Raw genomic sequence first — 27984 nt, forward strand, 5'->3', positions numbered from 1 at the left:
TCTCGACTTTTGACATAAAGAAAACTATCAACATCTTTTATGTTTTGAGTTTTATTCTAATCATTAACAGCAACACAAAACTGCCTTCATTAAAAGTTAAACTTACACAATACCATACTGCATAGATTTACATGCAAAACAAATCATTTTCCCTGCAGAATTTCTTATCAACATTTCCCAGTTGTAATGAAATAAGCAATGCTGTCATATCATAACCATCATTCAGAATTAGCCTATCACTTATAAACTATGACATTAATGTATATTTATATACAACTTACAAAACAAAACATTTGAACATTTAAATTTTCTTCATTGAGGGTTTACAATACATTGTAATATTACCTATATTCCAAAAAAAAAAAAAAAGAAAACCAAAAGAGAAAATAACACTGAAGTCTGACAACTTGACTGTGAACTTGAATTGTTTTACAAGCACAATTAAAACAAAGATGTACCCTGGTCAGAATAATTAACAAAATTTAAACAGTTAAACAAGTTAAACAGTTAAAAAAGAAAGCAAAATTAATGTTGCAAAATAATGACCCACAAATTGTACAAAAATAACAAAATTGAAGAATAAAAAAAAAATACAACACAAAATCTTATTTGAGTTATTTCCCTTGCTATTATCATGAGATTCACTTGCATTGCATGGCCATTGCAAGATTATGTACAACTACACGTCAAGTGCATTACGTTTTGCTTAACCTCTGAAATAATAAGTTTTATTATCAGATAAGCAAAATAAATTAATTAATAAATCAATTTATTATATTTCCTATGCTGATAGCTACATGTACATGTATCTACACTAAAAGTTGAATGCGCATTTTAAATGTGTCCATCCAATATGTAGCTCTATATATCAACACATGTTTACACACATCCATGATCATCACTAAATCATCAAGTTTCAGACAGACACACTATGGTACACCATTATGTATCACCCTGTATGTGTAGCACGGGTATAAGTTTGACTTGGTGAACAAAAAAATTGTTCTGCTATAAACAAAACAAAAACGAAAAAAAAATGTTCGACACTGGAATGAAGTTAAAAAAAGAAAAAAAAAGAAAATCTCGATTCATTGCTCGTCTGAGATCAACACTTTCCAGGACTTGCTGCAGTGTCTGTCTGAGTCTGTGAGAAATTTACACTGTTTATTGTTCATGCTCACTGTATGGCACCACGATTCCAGATCCCGAACTCTTGAGACAGTTTCTCCTTATCAGTATAATACTGTCCTAAAACTGTGTCACTGTCTTGTATTCACAGAAATTCCTGGTCTGCCTCTCAATTCCAAAGAAATCAACTGAATTCAGTTTTCGAGTCCTGTTTTACATTTGTTGTCAGACTTTTTCCACTGTCTGACAGCACATAGACTTGTTAAATTCATCACGACACAAATGTTTTTCCACCTCCACGTTGCAAATATTATGGCACCTGGGTTAATGTCGTATTTGTGCTTTCCAGTTCTGTCAAACTTGGCTCTGTCGGAATTGCAATGTGGTCTTTACGCTTTGTGGCTGGTGACATTTTCTGTTGCATGGTCTGTATGTATGTCTGTGTATAAAAAACAAAGATGAAATTAATTTACCAGTTCTTAAAAGTACAGCGCAACAGATCATGCAGATATTTTATTCTTTTTGTCTTCCAATATCATTAGCACAGTTTCTAAATCCAAAATAACTATCGATAAATAGACTTCTGAAATGCAGAAAAAATTTAAAAAAATAAATCTTCTTTAGGTTGATTTAGATGTTTTTGGGTGACTTTCAATGACATATCGAGGGAACGTCAAATGATAACTATGCAATTTATTGAAAAGAGATCCCAAATATTTCTACAGCTATATCATACCAAATACTGGTAGCTTTACACATCATACTGAGTATCATAAACAAGTGTTACCAAGATCTTAAAGAGTAATGAAATATTTACAGAGCACCTGAGGTGTTTATAAATTTCTCTGAATTAAGGGTGTTATCTTTTCAGAAGAAAACCCTGTGTTATGTGATGCCAGTGTATGATGAGATCTGTTTGTACAATGACTGTGCGAGTCTCTTCACAAATGACTAGCGAGCACTGACTGTGCCCATTACTGAATAGCATTACATTGGTATTCTGGAGGTTTATGATTAAGGCAACCCTACAGAGGTGTAGCTTGTCATAATAACTCACTGTATATAAACAGATAATCACCCAGTTACCAAAGATCTACAAGATGTTGCCAAGGATTAGAGATTTGCTCCTGAGAAATATCATAAATCAACAAAGCCGGTACAGTGTGAGCTAACCCATTTCACACATGTTCTCTCAAGCTTTTACTGTTTTTTGTTGATGAGTATATGTATATATGTATCAATGGTAGCTGGTCATTACATGTGTCTCAGATACCTAATACAATTCACGAATATATCTATCTTCCACCAGCAGTCTAGCTACCTGAACTAATTGACAGAAATAATATCATATCAACTAACCAAACTAATCATATGGTATGCTAACAATGTCAGCTACTAAACAAGTTCTGATATGTTTAACCACTTCCAAATCAAATGGTCCAATCCAAAATTACATTAAAATTTCGTTATGATAAATATTTTTCAAACCTCAGATCTTCGATTTCCAGAATAACACACCAACACTAACATACCATTATTACAGGAGTTTCTTAATGGTAATTCACCCTTACAAAATATAGCTTTAGTAACCTGTATCTCGAGATAACTCACCTGAGATAGAACATCACCGGTGGCTCGCCTGGCTTGGTACAGGTGTCGGTATCTCGTGTGCTGGCTGTCTGACCGGTCCTTCTTCCTCGCCTGATGCAAGTTCACTTTCTTTGTTCTTCTGCTTTGAACAGCTACAATTTTACAAAAAATGTTTAGATGAACGTTTTCCTGCATTGTTAAGAAAATACACATCAATTCTTCTCTAAGGATTGCACTGTTCAAGGTTTCTCTAGTAAAGTACTTGCATTCAAGAAGAAATCTCACTTATTCATTACATATTGTAATTTTCTCCAACATCTTCAAAGTGTAAAACAGTAGTAATAGTACATTTTTTAAGTAGTTTTGTATTTTTTATCCCTAATCATATCACCCATTATTCAGAGAAAAAAAAAACCCTGCATATAAAATGATGATTTATAACAATAAGAAAAAAAAAACCCTGACTCAATGATTTTTCTGTCTTTGACAATGATCAATGAACAGACCAAATTGTGGTCAGGAGAAAACCATGAAATACCTTGGGGATTCCCCTCACCTTCATTATGGTCGTATCCCTGTCCGGTAATTCTCCACTGAGTTACGGCCCCTACCAGGAAGCAAAAGAGCCAGCAGCCCAGTAGCACCCAGGAGTACCAGCACACCAGGGTAGAGGCTGTTCCCGTCACCTCCCCCCACACAAACGTCACCATGGCCAGCTGTTCTATGAAGTAGTCCAGACAAGACACCATCAGGGCGCCCCCAAACACACTGGTCCCCAGGATCATGCCCCCCTTCTGGAATTTCAGAGTCACTATTGCACATATTAATCCGGCACCACAGATCACTCCAATCCGAATCCAGTGGATTGGGATGAAGACGAATAAGTCCACCACTATTAAGCTCACTACTCCTATGGCGGCCCCAAGCTGGAAGCCGGTGAAGAAAAGTCCCACATACTGCACTAGCATAGTCAGAAGTCCAATAAGGAGCCCACTCCCCAGGGCCACGCCTATGTTTCCCTCCACTGGGAGCAAGGAATGCTGGGATAGGACGAGATATACCAGGACGGATGTGAAGATGAAGCCGGTCAGGAACATCACAGCTTTGAAGAACCGGTAACCTGTGAAACACATAATGAAATATATAGAAAGATTTCACCAACCAATATTGTAGATTCCTAATGAAACCCAAAAAAGTAACATTTGTGTAAAATCGCGGGAAGTACTCCTCGCAGATTTTAAAGATCGCACTTTTCTTTTTCTGTGAATAATATAATACATTATTTAAAATAAAGTTTGGTTCTCAAAATTTTATATTCTCGTGTTTTGATACAAAACTGCAGCATTGTGGAATTAAATACTTGCATAAAATAAGGAATCTACAATATTTCTTTAAATGTATTTACAATATGCAGTCAAAACTTCTTATCTTATACTTGATAGGACAGACTATAAACAGAAATATGCATCAATACCGGTATGTAGCAATATGTATTTCTGTAGTAAAATCAAAACTGTTCTAATAATATTATTTTTAGTACGATTTTACAACCTAAACAAAATAAACACATTGCTGCCGTTTTTTACATTTGCATCATTCAAGTGCTTCTATTTTGACATGTTATCTTAGTTATCAATATATAACAATGGAAAGCTCACCAAAAAATGTGTACACAATTCCGAAAACAAAACACATGGAACAGATCACAGCGAGAGCAATGTCGTACTCTGCAGTGATTTCCTCACAGGTGCGGGGCCGTGAGATCGCATGGTCACCAAGGGTGGTGCCATTAACCCCCTCCGTGGAGGTGGGCAGGGTGTCGTATGGCTGTCCGGGTGTGGCTGGGGGCATGGCCCGGGGCGCCCCTACAGAGTTGGTGCTCATGGTCACTATATGGTTATGATAATAATTCCATCACGTTCTCAGCATTAAAAGTCATTGGATCTACAACAGGAAAGAAAAAAAAAATTAAAAACTTGAAACTTTGAACATAATTAATTGTTCATGCAGGATCAAAATGATGAATTTTCAACTACAAAAACTAGACATGAAACAGGATTCAAACCAGGACATTGCAGAGGAGAAAACTATGGAGCCTGCTGTCACTGATCCCAATGTTAAACATGTCACTGACTAATGTGTCCTGGACCCAAAATAAACATCTACATATAGGGGTGGATCAGGGGAGCAATGTGAGACAGCAGTTATCCCCCTTTAATACATGATATCTGTACATGCAGGTACTGATACTCAGATACTGTCCACAATGCCCAAAATATGTACATTTTTTAAAAATTAATTTTAAATTTTTAAATAATATTTCAGTCATTTGTTAACTGGTACACATATTGGTATACACTTTATTTGGACATATTAATGTCCTCAGTTTGAATGGAAAATGAAAGAAATAAAATCCCTGAATCTATTAAAAAAAGTCTTTTACACAACAATATACAATGCAATAAATTCTTTAAGCATGATTTTTTATCCATTATGACACCATTTTACTTCAATTAATTATTTAAATTAACATACAAGCAAAAACATATTCAAAGTCCAATGTGAGTTGTAATACAAAGATGAACAAAGATCCAAGCATACACTATATTTCGTCAAATTTTTAATGTTAAAAAATTCAAACAATTGCATCCAGATAAACATGCACACTTACAAAACATTTAAAGTTAAAGTCCTTTGAATTTATAGATGAACAGCTTTGATCATTAAACAATTCAACACAAATGACAGACTGAGCTCTCACTGCTTCCTTATGCCCTTGATATCAGTGAATACAATGAATGCATGATGACGCATAATCACTACGATATTGAACTTGTAGAAATAAGTCAACAACTCATACTATAGTATCGAATAACAGGCGTCAAAAACAAAGCATATACTACTTATGATGTAGACTTCTTGACACTGGGAAAGCCCACATAAAATCAATCTTAATGTCTGAGCTAGCTGCCCTTACAATTCTGTGTGACAGTTGCAGTCTGCACTCGGTGATATGTGCGTGGTTACGACGTCTATCATTTTCACTTAGTTCACAAACAACAGTTTATATAATCCACATTTATTGAGGAAAATAAAACTCACGCAATTAAATAGGATAAGTATTGACTGACAAGCCCTGGTAAGCAATAGGAATGTTTGTAATGATGATCAGCATCTAAAGTACTGAATTAAGCGGGGGAGTACGTGTTAATTGAAAACTAATTAAACTTACAACACAGTACACTGAGGTTCTTTGTCTAATGACTGTCTGAGTCTGTCTCCGTGAGAAAATTCAAACATTTACATGTAAAAGCAAAATTATCTATGAAACTCTTCATAGACTTATCATATACCGGTACTGGCTCCATTATTTCAGAAACTTATTCTGTCTCGATTCTATCTCGATCTACAGAAAACTGTTCGTCTCACAATCATTCAATTACAACTGTCTCTAATCTTGATAGCAAGTTAAAAAAGCTTCTGACTTCTAACAAATTCCTTTGAATTAGGATTGTCTTTCTCCCCAAAACAACAGAGGCCCTTCGTTCAATGAGTAAAAAACTAGAAAACAAAATCATCACATCAATTAACTTGATTCCCCTGAATACCTCTTTTGAAACGTTAATTTGGTAGATTAGTGACTTTACCTAATTATCTTAAAACTCTTTAGTGCAATTAGCCAAACAAATGCAAATTATTAGGATCTGTCTTACCGAGACCCAGCTACATAGGAAATGTCTACCGTACACATAATTTGAAAGGATCATATCTAAGTCAAACATGCAATTAAAACAAACCAACGAACCCATTGAAATTGTCTGCTTGCACTCAAGCAATAAATCAACTTTTAATTAAGTATTAAATTAAGATACGGAAAGTCCAAGCCTTAATCAACTTCTGTAATTAAAATGCCAATGACTTTATTCTTATGTGACCTTCACTCTCTTACAGGAATTCCAATCCACCATTAATTACCACATAACACTATGATACCCTTGAAGCCAAATTGAAAAAAAAAAAATAATAAACTCTGCCAAAAAAAAAAAATTTAAAAGTTTTGATATTGATACTTATGTCTTTAAATGACTTTACCATGAATGCAATCATTAATATCCTGATAAAACAACAAACTGGGACTCCTTTCCAATGATGACTTATAATATCCTAAAAGATGATGTTGACAACATTGCACAAGTCCAGTAATAGTGTGGCCACACAAAAAAAACGGTCACATGAAAGCCATCAGTTATAACAATAATCCTCGCACATCACTGGCAGTTGGCCATATCACAAAGGCTCGTAACATGCAGACATAGGAATGTGCACACTGGCATAACAATAATTTCTTCTTTTTCTTTTTTTTATATATATAGATATATCTGCTGTACTTTTTGGAGGAAAAAAAACAAACTTTGGCCGTTAGGGGACTTCCCTTCTTACACTAGCTTGAACTACTAGACACCGAATATGTAATGCATTCATGTAGCTGCTAAATGCCTATTGAATAATTCACTCTCAGGCTCCTTCAACTTCACCATTCAAAGGGCACTGACAGCTTTTTTCAATTAACTGAACTAATTCAAACTTTTCAAACCACAATCTACACTTTGATGGTTGCATGATTTCTTGGGAACTATAGATTATATTAATATAGTAACAGTCAGCAGAATTACCCTGACAAACCAGTACAGTAAAACTATGTCATCACCAATGCATACCTACATAGTTCACAACATCTAATAAATTATGGAAAAAGCCTACTTGTTTAGATTGAAAATTTACAGTTCCCCAGCACCAAATAAGTAGGCAAAGGCTGCATTAAAAAATAATATTGGATTTCCAACTTTCATTACAATGTGGCCAGCAGATGTGATGTAACAACAGCAATTATACCTGTCTTGTATAATTATTTCTAATCCAGTAAAAGTCTCCCTCAAGAACAGTAACTCCTGACAGACTGTCATCTTGTGCGAGTCTCCGACACTGAAATACGTCACTTACACAGTCAGACCCAGCGTTTTGGGCGATAATGAAAAGATGGAGAATAAATAACATGTACGCAGTGTAGGAGGAAAAAACAACAGAACAAAATATTTAGAACAACCCAGAATATTCATTATTGAAAATATTTAGAATGATTTATACCTACAATTCCCCATTCCCTTGGAATTAATTCAAAATTTTCGAAGCTAAGACCAATGATACACAACTCAAATAGTGCACAATCAGCCTTAAATAATTTGACCTTCCTCATTGGGAAAAAAAAATTCAAAATGTTCCAAAGAGTATCAGGACAACTGAGGGAAGTAAGCACAGTGGGACTAACTTAAACCAGGAAAATATGTGGAGCTATAAAAATAAAAGCAATGTTAAACTTCCCTCAGGGCAGGCTAATTCCAGACAACAGGCAAGTGGGGGTAGGAAGTTAAGTAAGATAGCCCATCCTTTATGATCAGAGGTCCAACAAGGTCCATCAGTAAATAATAATCGATTCAAATCAATTGGGGAAAAAATAACTTTGACGAACTATCCTATCCCCTAACTCTCAAGACTTCCCGCAGGCAAACATAAAACATACACACTCAAACGTAGCCGAACATTCTTCATCATCGTCATGCAGTCAATTAAGACTCCATCCCTTATAGATTTTACGAGGCTGGGGAAATAAAAGTCAGGATGAGACTACTATGTCACACATAAACTGCCTCGTTGTGCACAAAACTGTCAGAAAGTACTCTGAGCGCATACATCATAAGTTTTAATTACCCTATGCGTAAAGAAGGATGCTTTCCCCTTAATTCAACTCGCATGCATTAATTACTTCTGCAGGCTTCCTTAAAACTCAATCTGCCTTCACATATATTTCTAAAAGCTTTTAAAAAGCCTGTGACAATTACTTAACTTAATGCATCATTGTAAACTAATTGTTAAGGTTATAAAGTGCATTGTTGCAGCTGACGTGCATTTTTTTTAACATAGCTAGGGGAAATCCTCTGGCTAATTATAATTACAATATGTAACAGCTGATAAAACATAAATACCAAATCAATATTCATTTGCCCTAAACCTCAAATTATGCATGAAATACATCAACATGATTTTTTTCCCTTGAGACATAAGTAACCTACCTTATAGTTAATCAGAAAAAAATGAGACCAAAATAGTCAGGAAAAAGCCAACTAGGGTCACAGAAAGTTAGGAAGGTCTGCTGTCACTGTCTTGTTCAAATCCGAATAACAAGTACCACCCACCTAACCCCCTGTTTGTGTTAATTAATTATTACCATAACCTAGCAATGTCTCCATAACACGTTCTGATAATTACTTAATTAATGGATGTCTAATGGTCAATGGCCAATTAACAGATAATTAGTCCTGTACCTAACTGATCTATACTTGTAATGATTGCACTGTATAGACTTAACATACAAACCCCCTAATGAGTATACCTGTAGTTGATTGACATGAACACCATTATGACAGTCAATCTCATTAAACATTTTTTAACCTTCGTTTTTATTACTGTCAACTCCATTCTGATAAACAAAATCAATTTGAACAATAGGGTCCAAATACCCCCCCCCCCCCCAATTCTCAATCAGTGTCAACATACATGTTACATAATGACAAACCAGTAGGGAGAAATTTTGTCCAGGTAACTTGTAATTAAATGTCAACCCACACATAATCTAGACTAATACATTACATGTAGTCAATATATTGTTTATAGTTATTCATGTTGAACAATTACAAAAGAAAATGTTCTACACCCATTTTCTATACAACGTTTATAAAAAAAACACTGGTGAAGTCAGTAAAATATAATATTACACTCGCAAAAAAGACTTATCTAAAGTTGCCATCAAACCTTGAAAATTCCCTTCAAAGAACACAATGGTAAACAAAAAGAGGCAATACAATCGCCATCCAAACTTCTCACAACCATCGGAACAAAAACCACAACATGGCTAGATCATCTAACCATGGACTGTATTCAAAACTGGATGGAATACACAAAACAGCAGACAAATATGTTTGTGGATTTGACGCTAATGTTAACATTCAATGACATACATACCCTAAATATATACCTCTTGACCAATTAATCCATATATCCCTAATTCATTAAGGTTCATTCAAGACATGATTAACCAAGCGATTGGATCGGTAGTCACTGGTTAGCTTGATCAAGCCCTTTAAACAAACAGGAATGTTTAACGTGGATCTGCAACAGGGTGCACTTTATCCTGCACACCTTTGTCGCGTAATGTGCCAGTAAAATTACGTACCCCTTTTATTTACAATCCCAAAACCTTTTCCCTATAGGTGTGTCCAAATCCAAGTCGTCAACGTACTGATTCAATAGCAATATGTATACACAAAGAAAAAATGGAGTCAGCTGGAAACTTATCTAGTCAACACCTAACAGAGATGGTCAACGTCTGTATAATAAATAGATCTGGTGGAACCTTATATAATTCTATACCTGATCAATTTATACTGAAATAATGATTACATGTACAGTGAAATAGGAGATACCCGATATCCAATCAAAAATGTTAACTAGTATGTATAGGGTTCTTTAAGTGAAGGTGTAGACACAAAATCAATGTTTGGCAGAAATCAGCTGATGTAATGAAGCACCTGACAACAAATCAATAACCTGGTCAGGAAACTGGTTTGTGTTCACTGACCACGTTAACACATCTGTAGGGTTTGACACCACATCCTGTAGTGTAGTTGATACTATAGTGAAATACTGTTACAGGTATTATATAATTATCATTTTGGAGGCCCCATCCACCCCAGATCAAGAAAACAACCCCAGTCAAAAGCAAAGTTTATAAAAGATGTCATCACTGTGAATCAGCTAATGTAAGGACCAAAACAAAATGACATACCGGTAGGTATTGTCTGTACATACCTGCATTGTTCAATCAACCCCTAGTGATTGTTTGTCATTAACTAGGTCGCTAAGTCCTCCTTTGTTCCTTATATCACTTCTCTGCCTCGATCAACCTCTTTTTTTTTTTGGTCACTCGATCACGGCCTAGCTGAAACACAAATGACAATATCTTTTCTGAAAATTTCCAGAACTTTTGGTTGAAAAAATTGACACATGGATTGAACACAATCCTCAAGTGAACCTCGCGTATTAAACTCTCACTCTCATAAACCACGGCTATTCCTCCACAGTAAACAGGTAGGCTTTAAAATGAAAGTGGGGATATTTAAATGCGACTCGGCAGTAGTAGGTGTTAATTGCGACTCAGTTGTAAATAATGCTTGGCAGTTTCTTTGGGATCGTTGCTCATGAATATTCATTTGTTATGACAGTTCCCCCAGTGGAATTGAACCAATTTATTGCGCAATGCTGTCATAGGATTTGTATGAATGAAAGAAGCTTTCAACACACACCTACATCGGTTTAATGTATTCAGAATTCCAACCCACTAATTTGTGCCAAGCTCAGTCTGCGTGAAAAGCCTTGACCAAACAAAGGAAAACATACTATTGCTGTCTCATGGAACAATGAACTATCTATTGAGCTTTAATGGTTTAAACACCCAACACAGTTACCATAATGTAACCATACACAATCAGTCAGGGCCCTGATTTTCTCCATTATTTATTTCTTTTGTCCTCTATACCAACTTGATGAATACCAAAGAGAACATCAGCTTATTTTCTTTTGTCTGTCTGTCTGTAATTTGACCCACTTAAATTTCCAGACATGAAGTCTTTATATTTTAGAATTAATACAGAGATTTAATGATGTTGGGTATTCAAAAGATCCAGATCCGAAAATCTGGGGCTACCCTTAACGTTTGTACTGTGCTAATGAAAACATTTTTCACAGTTACTTTTTCTTACCGGATTTGATACAAATTTTGAGGTTCATGTGTACTATTGCCTGAATGAATCCTTGATTTTGAAAATGGTTTATTTAATTTAGTGAACTTCTTAAACTTGTGTTTGTTTTCAAACTTCAGCTCATATTTGGAAACTTTGATTATATAAACTCTTCTGATCCAACTACCGAGGTAATATACTGGTAATATGGATATAAAGAGATCATTGCAAAAACTATTGAATCAGATATACTGGTATACACATGTTATTGAGATCAGTTTACAAAGAGCACCAGACACCTTCAAGAACCATTAAATGATTTTACAATTTACACACCAATGTTGAATGTACCTAGAAACTCGTTAGACGAGCACTGGAGGACTGGATGTGTCTTTTTCACCGTGAGCTATATCCTGTGTGATGGTCGCTATATCCTGTGTGACGGCCGGGCGAAGAGCTCTGTCAATACCCTACAACAAAGAATAAAATAAACAAATAACAAAATGAATGAATGTTCAGAAATTGAGTCAATATTATGTAACACAACATTAAATAATATTGATCATTATGATCGGGATTACAGAATGATTCATAACCCGCCAGTCTTAGCTGGCGACCATGTTACAAAAGATGTGTGTACTCAAAGGCTTTAAAAATCCCTCTACATTTGAATCTCTTACATTATACAAAGGAAAGTCAGAAGATTTATTTCATTTTTGGTGACCTCGCTTTCTTTCGGCAATCATTAACTATAAACAGGATGAAATGAAACAGGCGGAATATATAATTATCTCACACTATTCGACTAAACCTCTCATTGACGTAATAGAGCATCAACTAGCTGTCACTACGTTGATTGGGCTTTCAAATTTCAAAATGCAATCTGATTAATATTTGGTCATTTTTTAAAAGTACAGCAATTGTACCACGTACACATGAATTTTACAGAAAATTTGCCTGTTGGTCAATTTCATGTACATATGTATATGGTACATGCAACATGATATAATACTGAAATTTTCAGCATCAAAAATCCTTTCATATGATTTATTTTAAATGCTCTTTTATAAATGTGAAATTATTGTAACAGGAAATAAATTGCACAGTTATCATAATTCTTCAGTATTACTCATCTACTTTTTTAAAATTTCATCATCTATATAAATAATGCAAAATATGAATTCGATTGTCTTTCTATCATTTATGAAATTTTCCATCAGTAATGCTAAATTAATGCAACCAGTTACACTTTGGCCCACATTAACAAATAGCTCTGCTGTGCTCAGATACTGTAATCCTAGATTTATACACTACACACAATGATCATTCATCACTGCTGTCATTCTTTTTTATTCACAATGTACACATACCCAATTCTCAAATTTCATCAGTTTTCCAAAGAATTACAAGAAAACCATTCTGTGTATATGTTCTTTTTCTGGTTTCAAGATCAATTTTTCATCATACAACACAAGCTATAATAGAAGCTCCCTCTAAAAATTACTGAAAGCTGCACTTTTCAATGAAGAAAACTCATCCATCTCTCACAACCTCCAGGAATGATAAACATAAACTGACAAATACTCTGACTCATCACATCTACACAGATAAAAATCTCTCCGTGTACACTGTTTATAAATATGATTACTCGTGTGTCTTTTTTTTTCTGGGTTCAATTTAGGCCTTATCAACAGATTGGGAAAAGGTTGGGGGGAGGGAGGTAGGGGGTCTTGAACTGTAGCCCCCTGTAGCCCCGATAACAAGAAAAGCTAAGCAAACACTGAGCTCCAGCCAGGTACATGATGTATCCCTGTGTATTGTAGATAATCACCCCTCAGGGTGTCTGGGGGTCAACCATTATCACACATCTTAAAATGATAAAATGGAAACCAGACAAGATTCTAGATTTTCTATGATTGATAAGGCTGATGTTACAACTCCCTTGAAAAAATAAATCACTGACAAATTTTCTGCTTGATTTCTATACTTCCCTCTCCCTAAATTGCAGTATGGAAATATATATGTGTGTCAATCCTGATAGACTAATTAGTGTTTGACAGGAAGAAATAGAAAAATGCTAGGGACTGAGTGAGACATTGCAGCTCAATAAATGGCTGACCTCTGCTACTTCCCTTTAAAAACAAATACATCAACACGTTCTATCACAGCAGTATGTAATGTCATGCTGTGCAAACAGGTGCAGACTGTTGATTGAGGAAACCAAGGAACTAAAACCCACACAGGGAGCATCAGAACTTATAGAAATACAGATAATGAACAACAGAGGTACATATATATGTCAGGAAGGAATTCACTCAAATAATTGTCAAACTTTATCCACAAAAATCAAAAAGAACTGTCATATCAGTAATACAATGAAATTCTTATAGTCTCAGTCCTTCTGTCAGTTGATCAGTCTGCCTGCCTTGGTATCCTGCTTGAATTGATTTGAAACTTGTAAATTATGATGTAGTGTATACATGTATGGAGTCTATGATGATGGTTAAAATTTATGGGCATCTATTAGTGAGAGTAGTTATATTAAAGTTGCATGTACACGTCAATGCATTCATCACTCTTATGTAAAATAAAAATCTAGCTAAGAATATGACAGGAATATAATTCAACTAAATCTGAAAGCACACATTGAAACCATATATTTAGCACCCTAAAAATTGCCTACTATGATGCCAAAGATATATACTTACAGGGAAAAATAGCCAAGAAGAAATAACTACATTAGTTCCTTATTACAGAAATCTGTGCACCCAGACCACTTCAAAGGTAGATTTTTCTGCTTTAGAAGCAAAGAATTCAAGCACCTGCAACTACATACAACAGACAAGGCTATCCACTTTCATCTCAATTATTGGATTTTTTTGCAACCTGAAACAAGAGACAGACAAAATTCAGTGGCCAGGGATACATAACACTCTCTATTGATTCCATGGCATCGTTTTCAGCTGGTGGGCTTTTTTTTCTGCCTGGATAATGAAATTATCTTACCTAGGGCATGCATGATTATATATATCATAGATTAGTTTAGTGCATTTTATGATGCATCAGGTGCATAATTAGCACAGCTTGCGATGGATATTAAATATATACTTAATTACCGGTATATACCTAAAAGATTTCATAATCAACTTAATATAATGAGAGATTATAGCCTTATTGCCAAATCTGAAACCACTAGTGTCATGGAAGAAAATTGAGTTACATGCATACATAATACCTAATTTACATGAACCAGTATTATATGTTCATGTGAAAACTTATGTCAGGTCAAATACACACATCTAACATATAACTTAAATTTGACAAATTCATCTCACACACGAAAGGCAAACAGCTGCATGCATGGTAATCTAACATTAATATGTAATAGGTTAAAATACATGTAAAATATACATGTATTTTATTTTACATTTTAAAATTAAAAAAAAACAAACCCAATTGCATCTGGTTCCATTATACTGTTGAATGATGGGAGACAGATGTACTATAATGGGCTAGCTTAATCCTGGCTAAAACAAAAGTATTAATGACGTCACGTCATGTTAATTACGATTCTTGTTGAGAAACAGAATACTGACGTTTATTTACTTCTGCGTGAGTTAATACGCAGCATACAGCCCCCTCACAATGAACAGAAATATCCTAACTAGACATCTGTGTTTTATTTTTTGATTTAAGCTGTCAGAATTATTATTTGTTTGAATTCATCTGAAATGTCTGATTTTACTACAGGCTCAGTGACTCATCTTTTCGTAAAAAAAAAAGGGGGGAGGGGGAAGGTGCTGAGCGATAAAACATTCTCCCTCAGTTATTCATATAAGAGAATTTTTTTCCCCTTAAAAATCAATACATGTTTATGTATATCACTGTGCTTAAAACATTGAGCTGCAATGATGGCTTTAATAAAAGATTAAAATGATGATTATAGCCATATATATACTCTGCATAATGCTGACGTTTCATAAATACAGAATAAGATTCTATATCATCGATTTTTGCATTATCAAATCAACTTAATCTGGTGTCTTTTCCGGTGTGCAGTCTTTAATATATATAACAGCGGTATGTTAATAGTCAGAATATATCAGGTGACAATAAAAACGCAGCTCTGACATTTTTTTTCACCTTGGAATTTCTCTCCTGGAGATAAAATAGAGCTGCCAATGCAGCCATCCTGACCCCTAATGCAGCAAAATGCCATAATTTCCTGATAACAAAATATCTTTTATTGAATAAAAACCCTGGAGAGAAGAAGCCAGGGGATATATATAAATTATCATCTGCATTCTAAAACTTCCTTGCAAATTAAATCTCAATAGTATAAAAAGGAGTATATATAAGAAACAGATGGTGTAATTTTCTGTACACATTATGTCTCGGCAAGAATGAGAAGATAATGCCAGCCTTGGGAACCCCAGGGGATTGAGAGTCTTCAGAAACTAGAAAAACAATGGATGAGTGCTGCCTCTTGTTTATAAAACAGGGGAGGGAACCCTTTATTGTAGTTTGATGATGTTGTACATTCCATGCCTATCGACAGAGAGAGTGTTGAGGGATACCATGGCAAAATAATTGTATCTGGGGCCCTTGTTAAAATATAATCCACCACATCTGACTCATTATAATACTGACTTCTGAATTCCACAGCATACTTATTCTACAATTTATCAATATAATGGCATTATGATTACACTGTAACTTTGCCAGCCTAGCTGTGTTCCATCATTTTTTGAAGTTTAAGTACACTTGTAATTATTCAACTTTAAATCTTTAAATCCAATTTCCTGGTCAGTATGACAAAAGCTATTAATATTTGTAAATTCCCAAGACATATAACACCTTATCCCATGCTTTATACAGATTTCTGTTCTAATAGATGTATACTTATCTCCAAAAGTTCAACATAGAAAAATGAATGCATTACCGTAAATATCCAAATTAATGAAGTAACACTTTCACACCCCATCATTAATGATTTACAAATTAAACACAGATATCACATCAGCATAATGAAACAGGTGCATTAAATTGTTTACATATACGCGCATATAACAAAGTTATACTTACATCCTAATTCAATTTTTTATCAATATTCCAAATGAAGTACTCACTTACAGAAACACACAGTTGGTACGTGAGTCAATCGTTTCACAGCTGCAAATGAGCTGGTAAAGTTTGAGGCTCGATCGTAAAATGACTGTCAGATTATGATATATATCAGGAGAGAGCCTCCCTTCAGAGCAGGAGACTGTGACTCAGTCATAGAGAGAGAGAGGAGATAAGATACACCTCTGATTATTTACACATTGGGAGGGGGGAGGGCCCAGTCTGGCTTAGTAGTTATGGTAGTAGTGGGAGTAAATTTTTATTTTCAAATGAACAATTTGATTTTTTTTTTAGTTAACTCCCTTGGATGAATGTTATCTCCATACAGTTCCTTCACTCATAAATTACAAAATACTAGTATAATTGTAAATGTAGAAATTTCACTTAAAACGTACATTATTACATGTAATGTTATATACAACATGAAGGTATTCACCTATTAATGATCTGACTAACCTCAATATCATTGAGAAACGCACCTGAATGTATTGAATTTCATATCATGATAATGATAAATATATATATGCCCAGAAATGTGTTGACAGATATATTAAACTTTCAGAAATGTTGAAAACCATGCATTAACAATATTAAAAGTCAACCAATTCCTGGTAAGTGGCACAGGTGTTCATGTATTTGTATTATCAAATAAACACCACATGTATACACAGACACAATAAAGTGTTCGCCAACTTAATTAAAAACACAGATAATGGTAAGCCGCTTTATCTACCTGATGTACCCCATTCACAATATCATAAAATTATGATCTACAGCACCACAGCATAAATCCCACGGGCTATTGTTAAAAGTCAATGTGCTGTCTCTCTCCAAATCCCTTTGTAATAGGATTAAAAACTGTCCAATGTTTACCTAAAGCTGAAGTATGATGGGTTTATCTCCTGAGCTAGCCGCAAGTACATGGCGCATTGAGTGGCAGACTTAACACCAGATCAAGAGCACTTGGGCGACTTTATGGGTCAGATTCTAAATGAATTAGACTTTAACCACATGTACTGGTACATGAAATCTACTACTAAAATTGCTTCCAAACCCTTTAAATGGCTCTGTTAAAGGTAGCCCTGAGGTAAATTTACAGTCTTTGATTCATTAAAATAAAAATTATACACATTTAAATCTTTCATAATAAATGCATGCCTCTAAAATTAAATCTAGTTTTGAATTTGCACTTTCAATTCTAAATTTAAGCATCCTACCCCCAATTTGAATAAGTTTGCACTGAGAGACGGTGGTGTGTGTTTAAGTTTTGTATAAGTAAGTGTGTGGCTACTATAGAAGCTAGTGACTCATTCACCACACACATGCTTACTATAATGTCTTGTAGGATGCGGGATGAAGATGTAAAGTCAAGTAGGCGACTTATATAATACTAACAGTCATTGACTTAAATTGCAGGGAGCTCAAGTGAAGATCTTGAACAACAAATAATTACTGGTATTAAAAATCCAACAACAGTTTTTGTAGGCATTACATCATATCATACCTTGATACAGCTGTATATAAAAACTGCAGGTCTGAATTTCTTCAAAACACCAATATCAAGTTAACTGTTATACAATGTTTAAGTTTTTTTTAAACAAAATATTTGTTTGAAAACTGAAATTTAGTCACTGTCCAACTATTTAGTTCAACAAATTTCAGTATACAACATTGTAATAATATATACTTTTTGACATATTTCACATGTTCTAAATCAAAAAACTTTTCATTTGTAATATTAGTTTACATCAGATATAAACCTCCAGTCTAACACAACTTCCTTAAACTCTCAAAATGTTCAGACTAAATATAAATCATCCGATATGGTATTTTTTTCCCCACAAAATCTCTTAAACCAAACAAGCAAAAATAAGCTAGTTAAATCAGAGAGCAAACTTGTATAACATGTTAGATAACATGAAGTAATATAGACCTGACCAATGATTACTCACTGAGACCAATGACTCTCGCAATGTGAGTCCACTTACGTCCACTGTAATGTCATCAGAAACAACCCACACAATTTGTCCCCAACACTCCCAGCAGGCTAATAGAAAGCTTGTCCTGGTCAGCTGTTTACGAGCTATCAAATCTGGATAGGCTCAGACAGGAAACAAGGGCACTTTTCCCAGGCCAATTATCTCCCTTTATCACCTCTTTAGCTCCCGTAAATGCTGCCTAATAGAACTCAAAATAGCGGTCCATTTCACGAGTTGAAATTTTCTAATGTACTGATGAGTGATGACACATGTATCTAACTGTATTAATGGTTCCCTTGACTTTTTAATGTAATTTCTGGTATTTATGGTTGTTCAAAAAAACTTTACATCTTTCGCTGGTAAGTTATTAAAATACATTGACAGTACTGTGCATTAAACTGCCTCATTTCTATTTTTCCATGGGCCTCGGAAAGATTATAAGTAAACCAATCACATGCATGTATCCCTTTTTTCATTGACCACAATTCTTGGTGGTTAAATAATTGTCATTTGTAACGAATGTATATCATCTGACTATTGCACAATATAAATGTAACTCTGATGTAGATATTATGCTAATTGCATAAAAAAATTCATTAATTAGTTACCATCCTTGCATTGCTGACTAAGATGCTAACAAAATAAATGGAATATAAATACTAATGTACATTTCTGATATAAACTAATTGTTTATAAATTATGGAATGTTTCAGAGTAAAAAGATTGGGATAATAGCTGTACATCAAGTTTTAATATTGCATGGTTATGTGAACTAAAGTATCAAAACCTTCACCGGAAACAACAATTATATTATATGCTGGTACATGTATATCTAAACTAAAAATTAAGAGAAATCCTCATGGTATTTACATGTATAAAATGTTAATTAAAATCTAAAAAGTACATTGGATAGCGTGAAGCTTATCTACGTACAGGCAACATGTACGCTTTATTTCCGAGTTCAAGTTTGGGGCAAAGAACTTGTTAACATGGAGTAATGATAAAAAAACACTACTGAAGCAGGAAATATCATCTTCAGACATGAAAGTGTTATCTAAAGTATCCATCATCAATATGATGGTGTGTCATATACATATAACAGTACGAGATGGGGGCGGTTTATAGAGAGGATGTGTCCCCTTCAACCCATTAAGACTGATTAGATAAAATGAATTACATAGAAATTGAAGATTTGATAATTATACATTGAATATCAATGATATTTGTACTATGATTCAATGCTTTCTGACACAGCAGAGCTTCAAGATCTATAATAATAAATGTTGTGGGAGGAAAACATTTACGTCATCCAGACTTACGGTAATCAGACATATTGTTCACCGGAGGAATGATTACCAAACTCTCTTCAATATTTGTTTAGCAGTTGAAGAAAAAGAAGTAGAAAATCAGATAGGTCCTTTTGTTGGTGCTGATACAACAACAGTGGAAAAATAAACGGTCACAAATTCTAATATTTTTCACCTGACCAAAGAACCACACAAACCCCAAACATTTTAAACACTTCAGATGTAACGATAAGACCTATAGCTAGTGAACAATTCTAAAATGATATCAAGCCAGGCAATAACAATGTAGATTTTTTTTTACCACTTGTGGTTTAAATGCCAAATACAAGAAAACATAGCAAATGTCTTAATTGTAGTAATAAAGCATTGACAATCTGAAATAATTTGTTCATAATTTCTTATCTTTCAAATTATTAGATGACACTGCCAAAGTTATTATACTAAATCCACGAGTGTAATAATTATTTCCCTAAATTAATACGAAGCTGCAATTCAAATTCAAAATCCATGTTCTTTATCATTGCATGTTAATCTACATGCCGACAGTTTAAAAAATAAACCCTCCATTCAAGACAATGCATAAGGATCGACTTATAGAGCAATTAATACAAGGCACCCCTTGCCCCCCAAAATATCATCACAGTCCTCACACAATACAATTATCTTTGCTCTACATCTCTATCTGATATCTGACGGTGACAATAGCATTTCTTAAATCGTCATTCTGACCAAAAAAAATCATTACTTCTGCACCAACAAGTCCATAAAAATTTGCAATCTCCAATTATTCTCTCCATGCATAGTTGCTATCATTCATGCATATAACTGAATTATGAATAACAGAAACTCAATTCAAAAGATCACAACATTGTTTGGTTGTTAGAACATGCATTTTTATATGCAAATAAATTCTTCATTCACCTGTGCTGATTGGTAATTTTCATTCATTCATTCTAACATATCAAATTGATCACAAAATTGGTGTATAATTGATTTGCTGTCATAATAATCTTTATCCTTAAGCCCTTTTTTGTCTTTGCACATCATAAATTATTCCCAATTTGTTGATACAAGCAACTACGGTACCTAAAAATCTCCTTTTTGTTGATCGCGAAACTCAAATATTTAGAAATGTTAAATCAATTTTCACCCCAAGATAACAATCTGCACGGAACTGCACATCCGACCCTGTCTAGACGACAGATTGAGTAAATAAGAGAAATAGAATCTGATCTCATACAGGTCATTACAGGGCACCCGCCTAGGGCCCAGATTTCTAAAATGTGGCATTAAAACTAAACTACCTGCTAAATGTGGAAATTCTAACATTAATCAGAGCAGGGATCTTAATTTAAGATATCAGACACCATCAATTTTCTGCAATGATAATGTAATAATAATGTCATGGTTCTGAAATTGTCTTTGTAAATGCTTTATCTCACTATCGAGTTATCCTTTTAGTTGACATTTTTAATCATTATCAGTAGTTGTTCTGTTTTTATGAATGTACATGTATCACAGTTATAGGGATAATTATAACAAATTACGGATATAACAAATAAGGGATATAACCAATTAATTCCATTGGTCCTGAGCATATACATATCTGAAAGATTTAAGATTAAGTTGTTACTTAAATATTCATACTAGTAATTAAAATTTTTGCAAAATTATGATTTAGGTAACAGTAATGACATTTAAACACTAATAATACCAGTACTCCCCCTGCGAGATGAAATTCGTGATTTTAAGAACTTTAATGAACCGTTCATGAAGTTTCATGATGTATTCATGACTGGTTCATAAAGGTGGTTCATGAATTTTATTCATGAATATATTCTTAAAATGTAATTCATGAACAAATTATGAATATACAAGAATACAGGAAATACCTGGTATTCAATAGTTCTAGGTATTGAACTTTCATGAATTTTCATGAAGTTCTAATTTACGAAATATATAATTAATTTCAAATACTTTTATAAATAACATAGTTTACTCTAGTATTCAGAACATTATCTTTTTAAAAAAAATTATACATCTTAAAATATTAATATTAAAACACAGTCTTCATGAACATTCATGAATATTCATGCATACACCTATATAAATATGGCATCTTTAATTTTGAAAAAGAAAGATGTGATATATTATAGTTGCATTATTTATTCAATTCTAAGAAACATGTAAATTCATTGACAACAACGAAGGTCACAGACATCATGATCAAATGGTCATTACTAGATCCTAAATTTGACGCTTAATTTCCTCATTGTTCAATTCATATTTTAAAAAAAATGACATAATTTATCAGTGAATAATCAGTCTTTGCAGATGATACATTATGGCTGTTTTATGTTGTTAAAAAACTTGTAAACTAATCTGAAAAAGTGAAATAATTTAAAAATTTGCATATTTCTTTGGAAAAAAGATTTTGTATACGTTGAATTCCAACTTGTTTGAAGTACATTGTATATCAAGTTTATTAAAGACGTGGTAGGTTGTCAGTCTATCATAGAAGCATAATAACACACAAGACGAAGTGCGTATGTTCCTGGGAGAACGACAGAGAAAATGTTCCGAGCACATTCGGTGGAAATTTGGACCCCGTCGAGTTTAGAACCTTTGCGGTTTTTTGTAAAAGGCATTACTGTTGCACACACTTGAAAGCGATTCATTCTAAGAAGTTACAAATCCGTTACGTAAATATTCCGTTGAGAACTTCTAATAATTCATTTATGATTAGCTGTTTAAACTCAGACAACTACCGTTGCTACACTCCGAGTTTTGAGGAGTCCGCCATTGTTTATGAGGTGTCATGTCGATTCGCCCCCGTTACAAAAACACACTGAACTTCAATTTGTCAATTAACTTAATGATACACAATCATGAAAATATTACTTTAAAACATTAATGCAAATTATAGAAATAAAGTATGAAAGAATATTTAATTGAGTGTAAATTATTTTTTAAGTTTCAAAACCTTGAGGGTTCAAAAACGAAGGGGGTTGAAGTTTAACAGACACAACTTGTGTAAACCGAACGATATTAAATCGTACGTTTCTTCAATCTCTGAAAATATAATGATGAAAACTTAAGCATTTTATAATTAGTTTCATTTAAAGATATTTTTTGATTATTATTAACATATGTTAAAAAAATTATTTAACCAAATGAAAGAGTCTCAGAATACACAGTCAGTGAGTTGTTTTGATTCTATTACGTCACTTCCGCCCAGTGATAACGCATTTTGAATGAAAGCAGACGGATCTTCAACATGAGCAATGGATTAATTAAGCATGGAACATGCAAGAAGATCATGCAGCAGATGTAGTTCAAAGTAATGGTATTAAAGGTAATAATTTTTTTTATACAGTATGTATACATGTATATTGAAATAACTTTTATGAGGGAGTCAAAACGTAAGATTAAGTTTTGTTCATTTTTTCAAACATTTCAAAATGGCGGTTTTTAATTTGTAGTGTTTTTAATTTGTAGTGAAATTCTTTTTTGACTTACTTATAAGTTTTAACTACATAATTGATATAATTTACACATTTGATATACCTAAATCGGTGCAATTACAAGGTAAAGTTATATGCTGATGTCATTTGAACTAATTGAGTTAATACAGATTTTTTTTTTACTCTAGAATTATGCAGTGAAACCAGAATATTGGACAGCCCTAAAGACAGTGATCATTGAACATAAATTTCAGTAAGTAATACATAAATGCTATTGTAAGTAATTGAAAATTTTTAATAGAATGGCCAGTATCATTTACAAATTTGAAAACAGTTATACATGTAGTTTCATCGTAATTAATTTAAGAAGTATTTTATTCAAGTATATAGATACATTGAAATGGATTGAACAGCAGGCATAATGCCTATTTATGTTTTCTCCTGAATTTTTCCTCTTGTTTCATCTTGAGTTGTTTTATTTTTCTGCGATATCACTTTTTCTAGGGTAGGCACTCTCATTCTTAAGCTCTAGTGCAATTTCAGCATCACATTTGATAAAAATATTTGAAATAAAAATTACATGAGATGATTGAATGATTAGTTGATGTTCCAAATGTTTTAAACGACATGTCGTAATTATACTGCTATTTGTCATATTATTTTTGTACAGTACAGAGGTACAACTCTTCTGCCACCGAAGGAGCTATATGTGAAGCCTGAAGAATTGCCACCAAGAAGTACTGTCACCAAGACACTCTGGGTAGTGGGTTTGTAGAAAATAATCATTTGAAGGATGGAGCATTTTACCTACCATGCAGTAAATGCACATTGCAATATATGGAATACAAGTGAAATCAACATGAGCAGAGGCAAGGAAGATGCAACAAATGAAGATTTCATAAAGAACATATTGATAGTTATCAACTAGTAATCATATTCTAATGTCGCTTATATTTCAAATCATTGCATATTGGTGTGTCAATTCAAATATTGTAACATTCCTTTAAAGCTAAGGAGTTAGTATTGATATCATTACCTGTTGTTTTTTAAAACAACTTTATTAGACTTGCTCATTATTTAAAGTGATAGTAAGTACATAAGAATTATGTGATACTTAAGATATTGTCTCATTATTCTTCAATTTATTATAATAAAGTATTTATTTTATATTTGATTTTTTTTAGGAGATTTTACCTTTTTTATATACAACATGTAGAAGGTAAGAATTTTCATGAATAGTTCATGAATTTTATTTACGAATTATTCATGAATAAAATTCATAATGATATTCATGAACAGTTCATGAAGATTCATTAAACTTATTCATGAACAGTTCATGAAGATCCGATGAACTTATTATTGGACATTCATCAAATGATGAAGCTTCATGAATATAACTGTTCATGAATTATTCATGAAAAAGTATGTTCATGAATATTCATCAACATTTTTTCATGAACAAAAATTCATGACTTTAAAATGTCCAATAATAAGTTCATGGGATCCTCATGAACTATTCATGAACATTTCATGAATATAATTCATGAATCATTCAAGGAAAAATCATGAATTGTTCATGATCATCTCGCAGGGGTCTATATACATGAATCATATACACATGCATGTACTGTACCTTAAATTCTCTCACAATAATGGCAAGCGAGATGATAGCCCTATTTGAATTAGCATCCCTGAATTGTCTTGTTATTATTCAGAGAAAAAGATTGACATCTCGGCCATAAACTGGCCAATATCAGTGACCGAAGAGATAAAATAATCCCCTGGACATACACAGTATATAGATTTCTCCCAACTGCTTGGCTGAAGCCTAATGAAAATCAATAGCTTTTCATGTCTACAGAGTGTCCAAGGAAGTGCTGAATCTTCTAATGATATAGTGTGCCAAGACATGAAACTGCACTGTACTTAATTCCATCATGAACTCTGAATAAATCCTAGCAAGTTTCAGCAATCAGTTAATGAATATTTTGATACAGATCAATCCTTCTAACAGTTTGGTACATTTATAATATGAATAATATATTATCTTACCTAAAAGCAGTCAGAAAAAAAAATGATATTCATACACAGAATTGATCTGTAGATAAAATAGAAAGGACGTTGATAACAGGAGCCTGTCAGGTGTTTAGTGTGTTAATTTTAAAGATTTAGTGGGGTCTAGCCTTAGTTATTATCTTGAATGATCAACATGAGGGGGAAATGAACCAGAAACAAGCAACACAGAGGTCCAAAAAACATTGGAAACACCATTACTTGTCACAAGACATCAATCAAATTATAGAGGGAAAACACAGCAATCCCTTACCTGAGTGGTCACAACAAAACAGGTGTCACACGGATAAATCACATCCAGTGTTCAATAAAGGAAAATATAATTCGTCTCCAGCAAAAACTGAAAAAAAAAAAATCATAAATAAGCAGGGTTGGCAAAAAAGCGGGAAATACTCATATTTCCCAGGACGGTGGAAAATACTGGTAATTCCCGGGAATTACTGGTATTTCCCGGGAAATACTGGGAAATAAAGTACAACTACATATTATAGTACTTCATACTTAAGACATTAGTCTTAATTAAATCTGTAGGGATGTAGACAATAGTACACCTTGTCAGCAATCATTTATGACATTTTATATTTATAATGTTCTTTGATTTTAACATGTTTTGACTGGTCAGTAATGCATTGTTATCTCTTATGAATACTCAAAACATGGTTCATTCATATACCATTGTAATTTGTTTTTAAGGCTTTAATCAGGTATAGGTGCATCTACACAGTTATCATAAACATGATATCAAAGGTTCCATTTCCTGGTTATTTGGTGAATATGAAAATGGGGCAAGAAAATTGTGAAAAATAAAGTGTGACTGTGTCACTACCTCCGTATGCAACACACCTAAGAAGAAGCCAATTAGCCCCACTCATAGTATATATCTCCCACAAACAGGAGCACAAAACTGTCAAGTGTAATTATTTATTAAAACAACATGTGTGATTATTGAATTTTTACTTGCAACACCTACACTAATTATAACAGTTTATTTTGTGCTTTGAATTATAAATCTGTAAAACACAAAACTTGAAGTTAAAAAAAACTGGACTAAAATTTGTACATTTGCAGCTATAGAAATCTTTTGGAATAGATGATCTGGTGAATTTTAGATTTATAAACTAACAGTGAAATGGGGAAGTATAATAAATTGGTTTTTGATGCTTACTGTTAATATCTTTTATCATAAACATAAGTTTTACATTGAACAAACTAAAGAAATAAAGATTATAAATTTGTATTTCCCAGTATTTCCCAGTATTTCCCAGTTTAGTGGAAAACAGTAGTATTTACCGGGACGGGAAATACCGGTATTTACCACCGGTAATTCCCAGCACTGGTATTTCCCGGCCAACCCTGTAAATAAGGTCTGTAATGGTTGAATTGATTAAAGTATAGTAGCATGCAAACAATGAGTCAAAGAACGCACATTTACTGTTATTTACATGATTGTATACTTTGCTTTTGAAATGAAAGTAGGTCATCATGATAAAAAGTGTCAAAACTAAAATTTGAATCGACTGTCCTAAGGTCATTGTTTGACTTGTATCTTACATGAACCACCTGTTGCTTAGTTTCCTGGAGCATTGAAACAAGACGTGTAGATTATTTATAAACTGTAAATTATTTTTTGGTGAATTGGCATTACGGTACAACTGGTTTTATCCGAGAATATTAATGAAAAGAATTGAAACTCACAGAGCATTATCACTATGCTTAGTTCTCAAAATATTTAAATTCAAACAGTTGATTAATTAAATAAATTTATTTATAAATCAAAGAAGGGGGTATTTTATAACTGTATAAGTTTATATATGTAGGCCTATAGCCATTGTCAACTGATTGAAGTAACAATTAATTCAAAGCGACAACAGAACTATGTACTTAAAACAAAATTAAAATGCCTATCAAGTAATTAACTGGCAAGACGGATAACGGGCTATCACTGACCCCCTGGGGTCCTATTGAACGCAATTTGTCTGGAAGACGAAGTGTTACCACCCCCTCCTTTTGTCATGGTGACATCGCCGTAGATATAACAGTTAATGTGTCTCAAATTCTCTGCTATATACATTTTGCACATCACAGTTAACCTCATGAAGATTTTCAGGATGTTCCGCGGTGTCGAGCTGTCGAAAGCATGCAAAATCAAACAGTCAAAATGTGTCTAAAGTTTTCGAGCTTCTTCACCTGTCTGTTGCTTACTTCAGTTCATTGAAATGTTGAAGCAAAACGTTATTCCATTCAAAAAGTTTTAATCGGTGGAGTCGTATTCAAACCCTTCTTGATTTATCTATACCTAACATCATTTTAAAAGTTTTTCTAATGCTCTTACCTTAGATGATCGCATTCGGGACGGCCCGGGTATCAATGTTAAATCGTACAAGGATAATTCGTGCGAATAAGAAAATAGGGAAGTTGTACGCTAAAATTCTTTTGCCTTCTTCAAAAAATAACAGTAAAGAAGAAA

The 27984-nt window shown here is 33.5% G+C and overlaps 1 protein-coding gene across 5 annotated transcripts; it reads right to left on the reverse strand.

Annotated features, from left to right (window-relative positions):
• Window positions 1-35: 35 nt before the first annotated feature.
• LOC105339524 (transmembrane protein 198) lies at window positions 36-27879 on the reverse strand. Of its 5 annotated transcripts, XM_011445095.4 has the most exons (8): window positions 27850-27879; window positions 25771-25857; window positions 11922-12040; window positions 10642-10771; window positions 4377-4662; window positions 3275-3838; window positions 2740-2870; window positions 36-1567 (listed from the first exon to the last, which is right to left on the reverse strand). In XM_011445095.4, the coding sequence occupies exons 5-8, from the start codon at window positions 4600-4602 to the stop codon at window positions 1439-1441; spliced, it is 1050 nt and encodes a 349-aa protein (XP_011443397.3). In that variant the 5' UTR covers window positions 4603-4662; window positions 10642-10771; window positions 11922-12040; window positions 25771-25857; window positions 27850-27879; the 3' UTR covers window positions 36-1438. The 5 variants fall into 5 exon arrangements, with proteins under 5 accessions (XP_011443397.3, XP_034308855.2, XP_011443400.3 ...); XM_034452964.2 differs by lacking the exons at window positions 25771-25857; window positions 27850-27879 and adding an exon at window positions 18647-18773; XM_011445098.4 differs by lacking the exons at window positions 11922-12040; window positions 25771-25857; window positions 27850-27879 and adding an exon at window positions 10885-11006.
• Window positions 27880-27984: the final 105 nt, after the last annotated feature.

The sequence above is a fragment of the Magallana gigas genome, chromosome 10 (genome assembly GCF_963853765.1).
Source record: "Magallana gigas chromosome 10, xbMagGiga1.1, whole genome shotgun sequence".
NCBI classification, from domain to species: domain Eukaryota; kingdom Metazoa; phylum Mollusca; class Bivalvia; order Ostreida; family Ostreidae; genus Magallana; species Magallana gigas.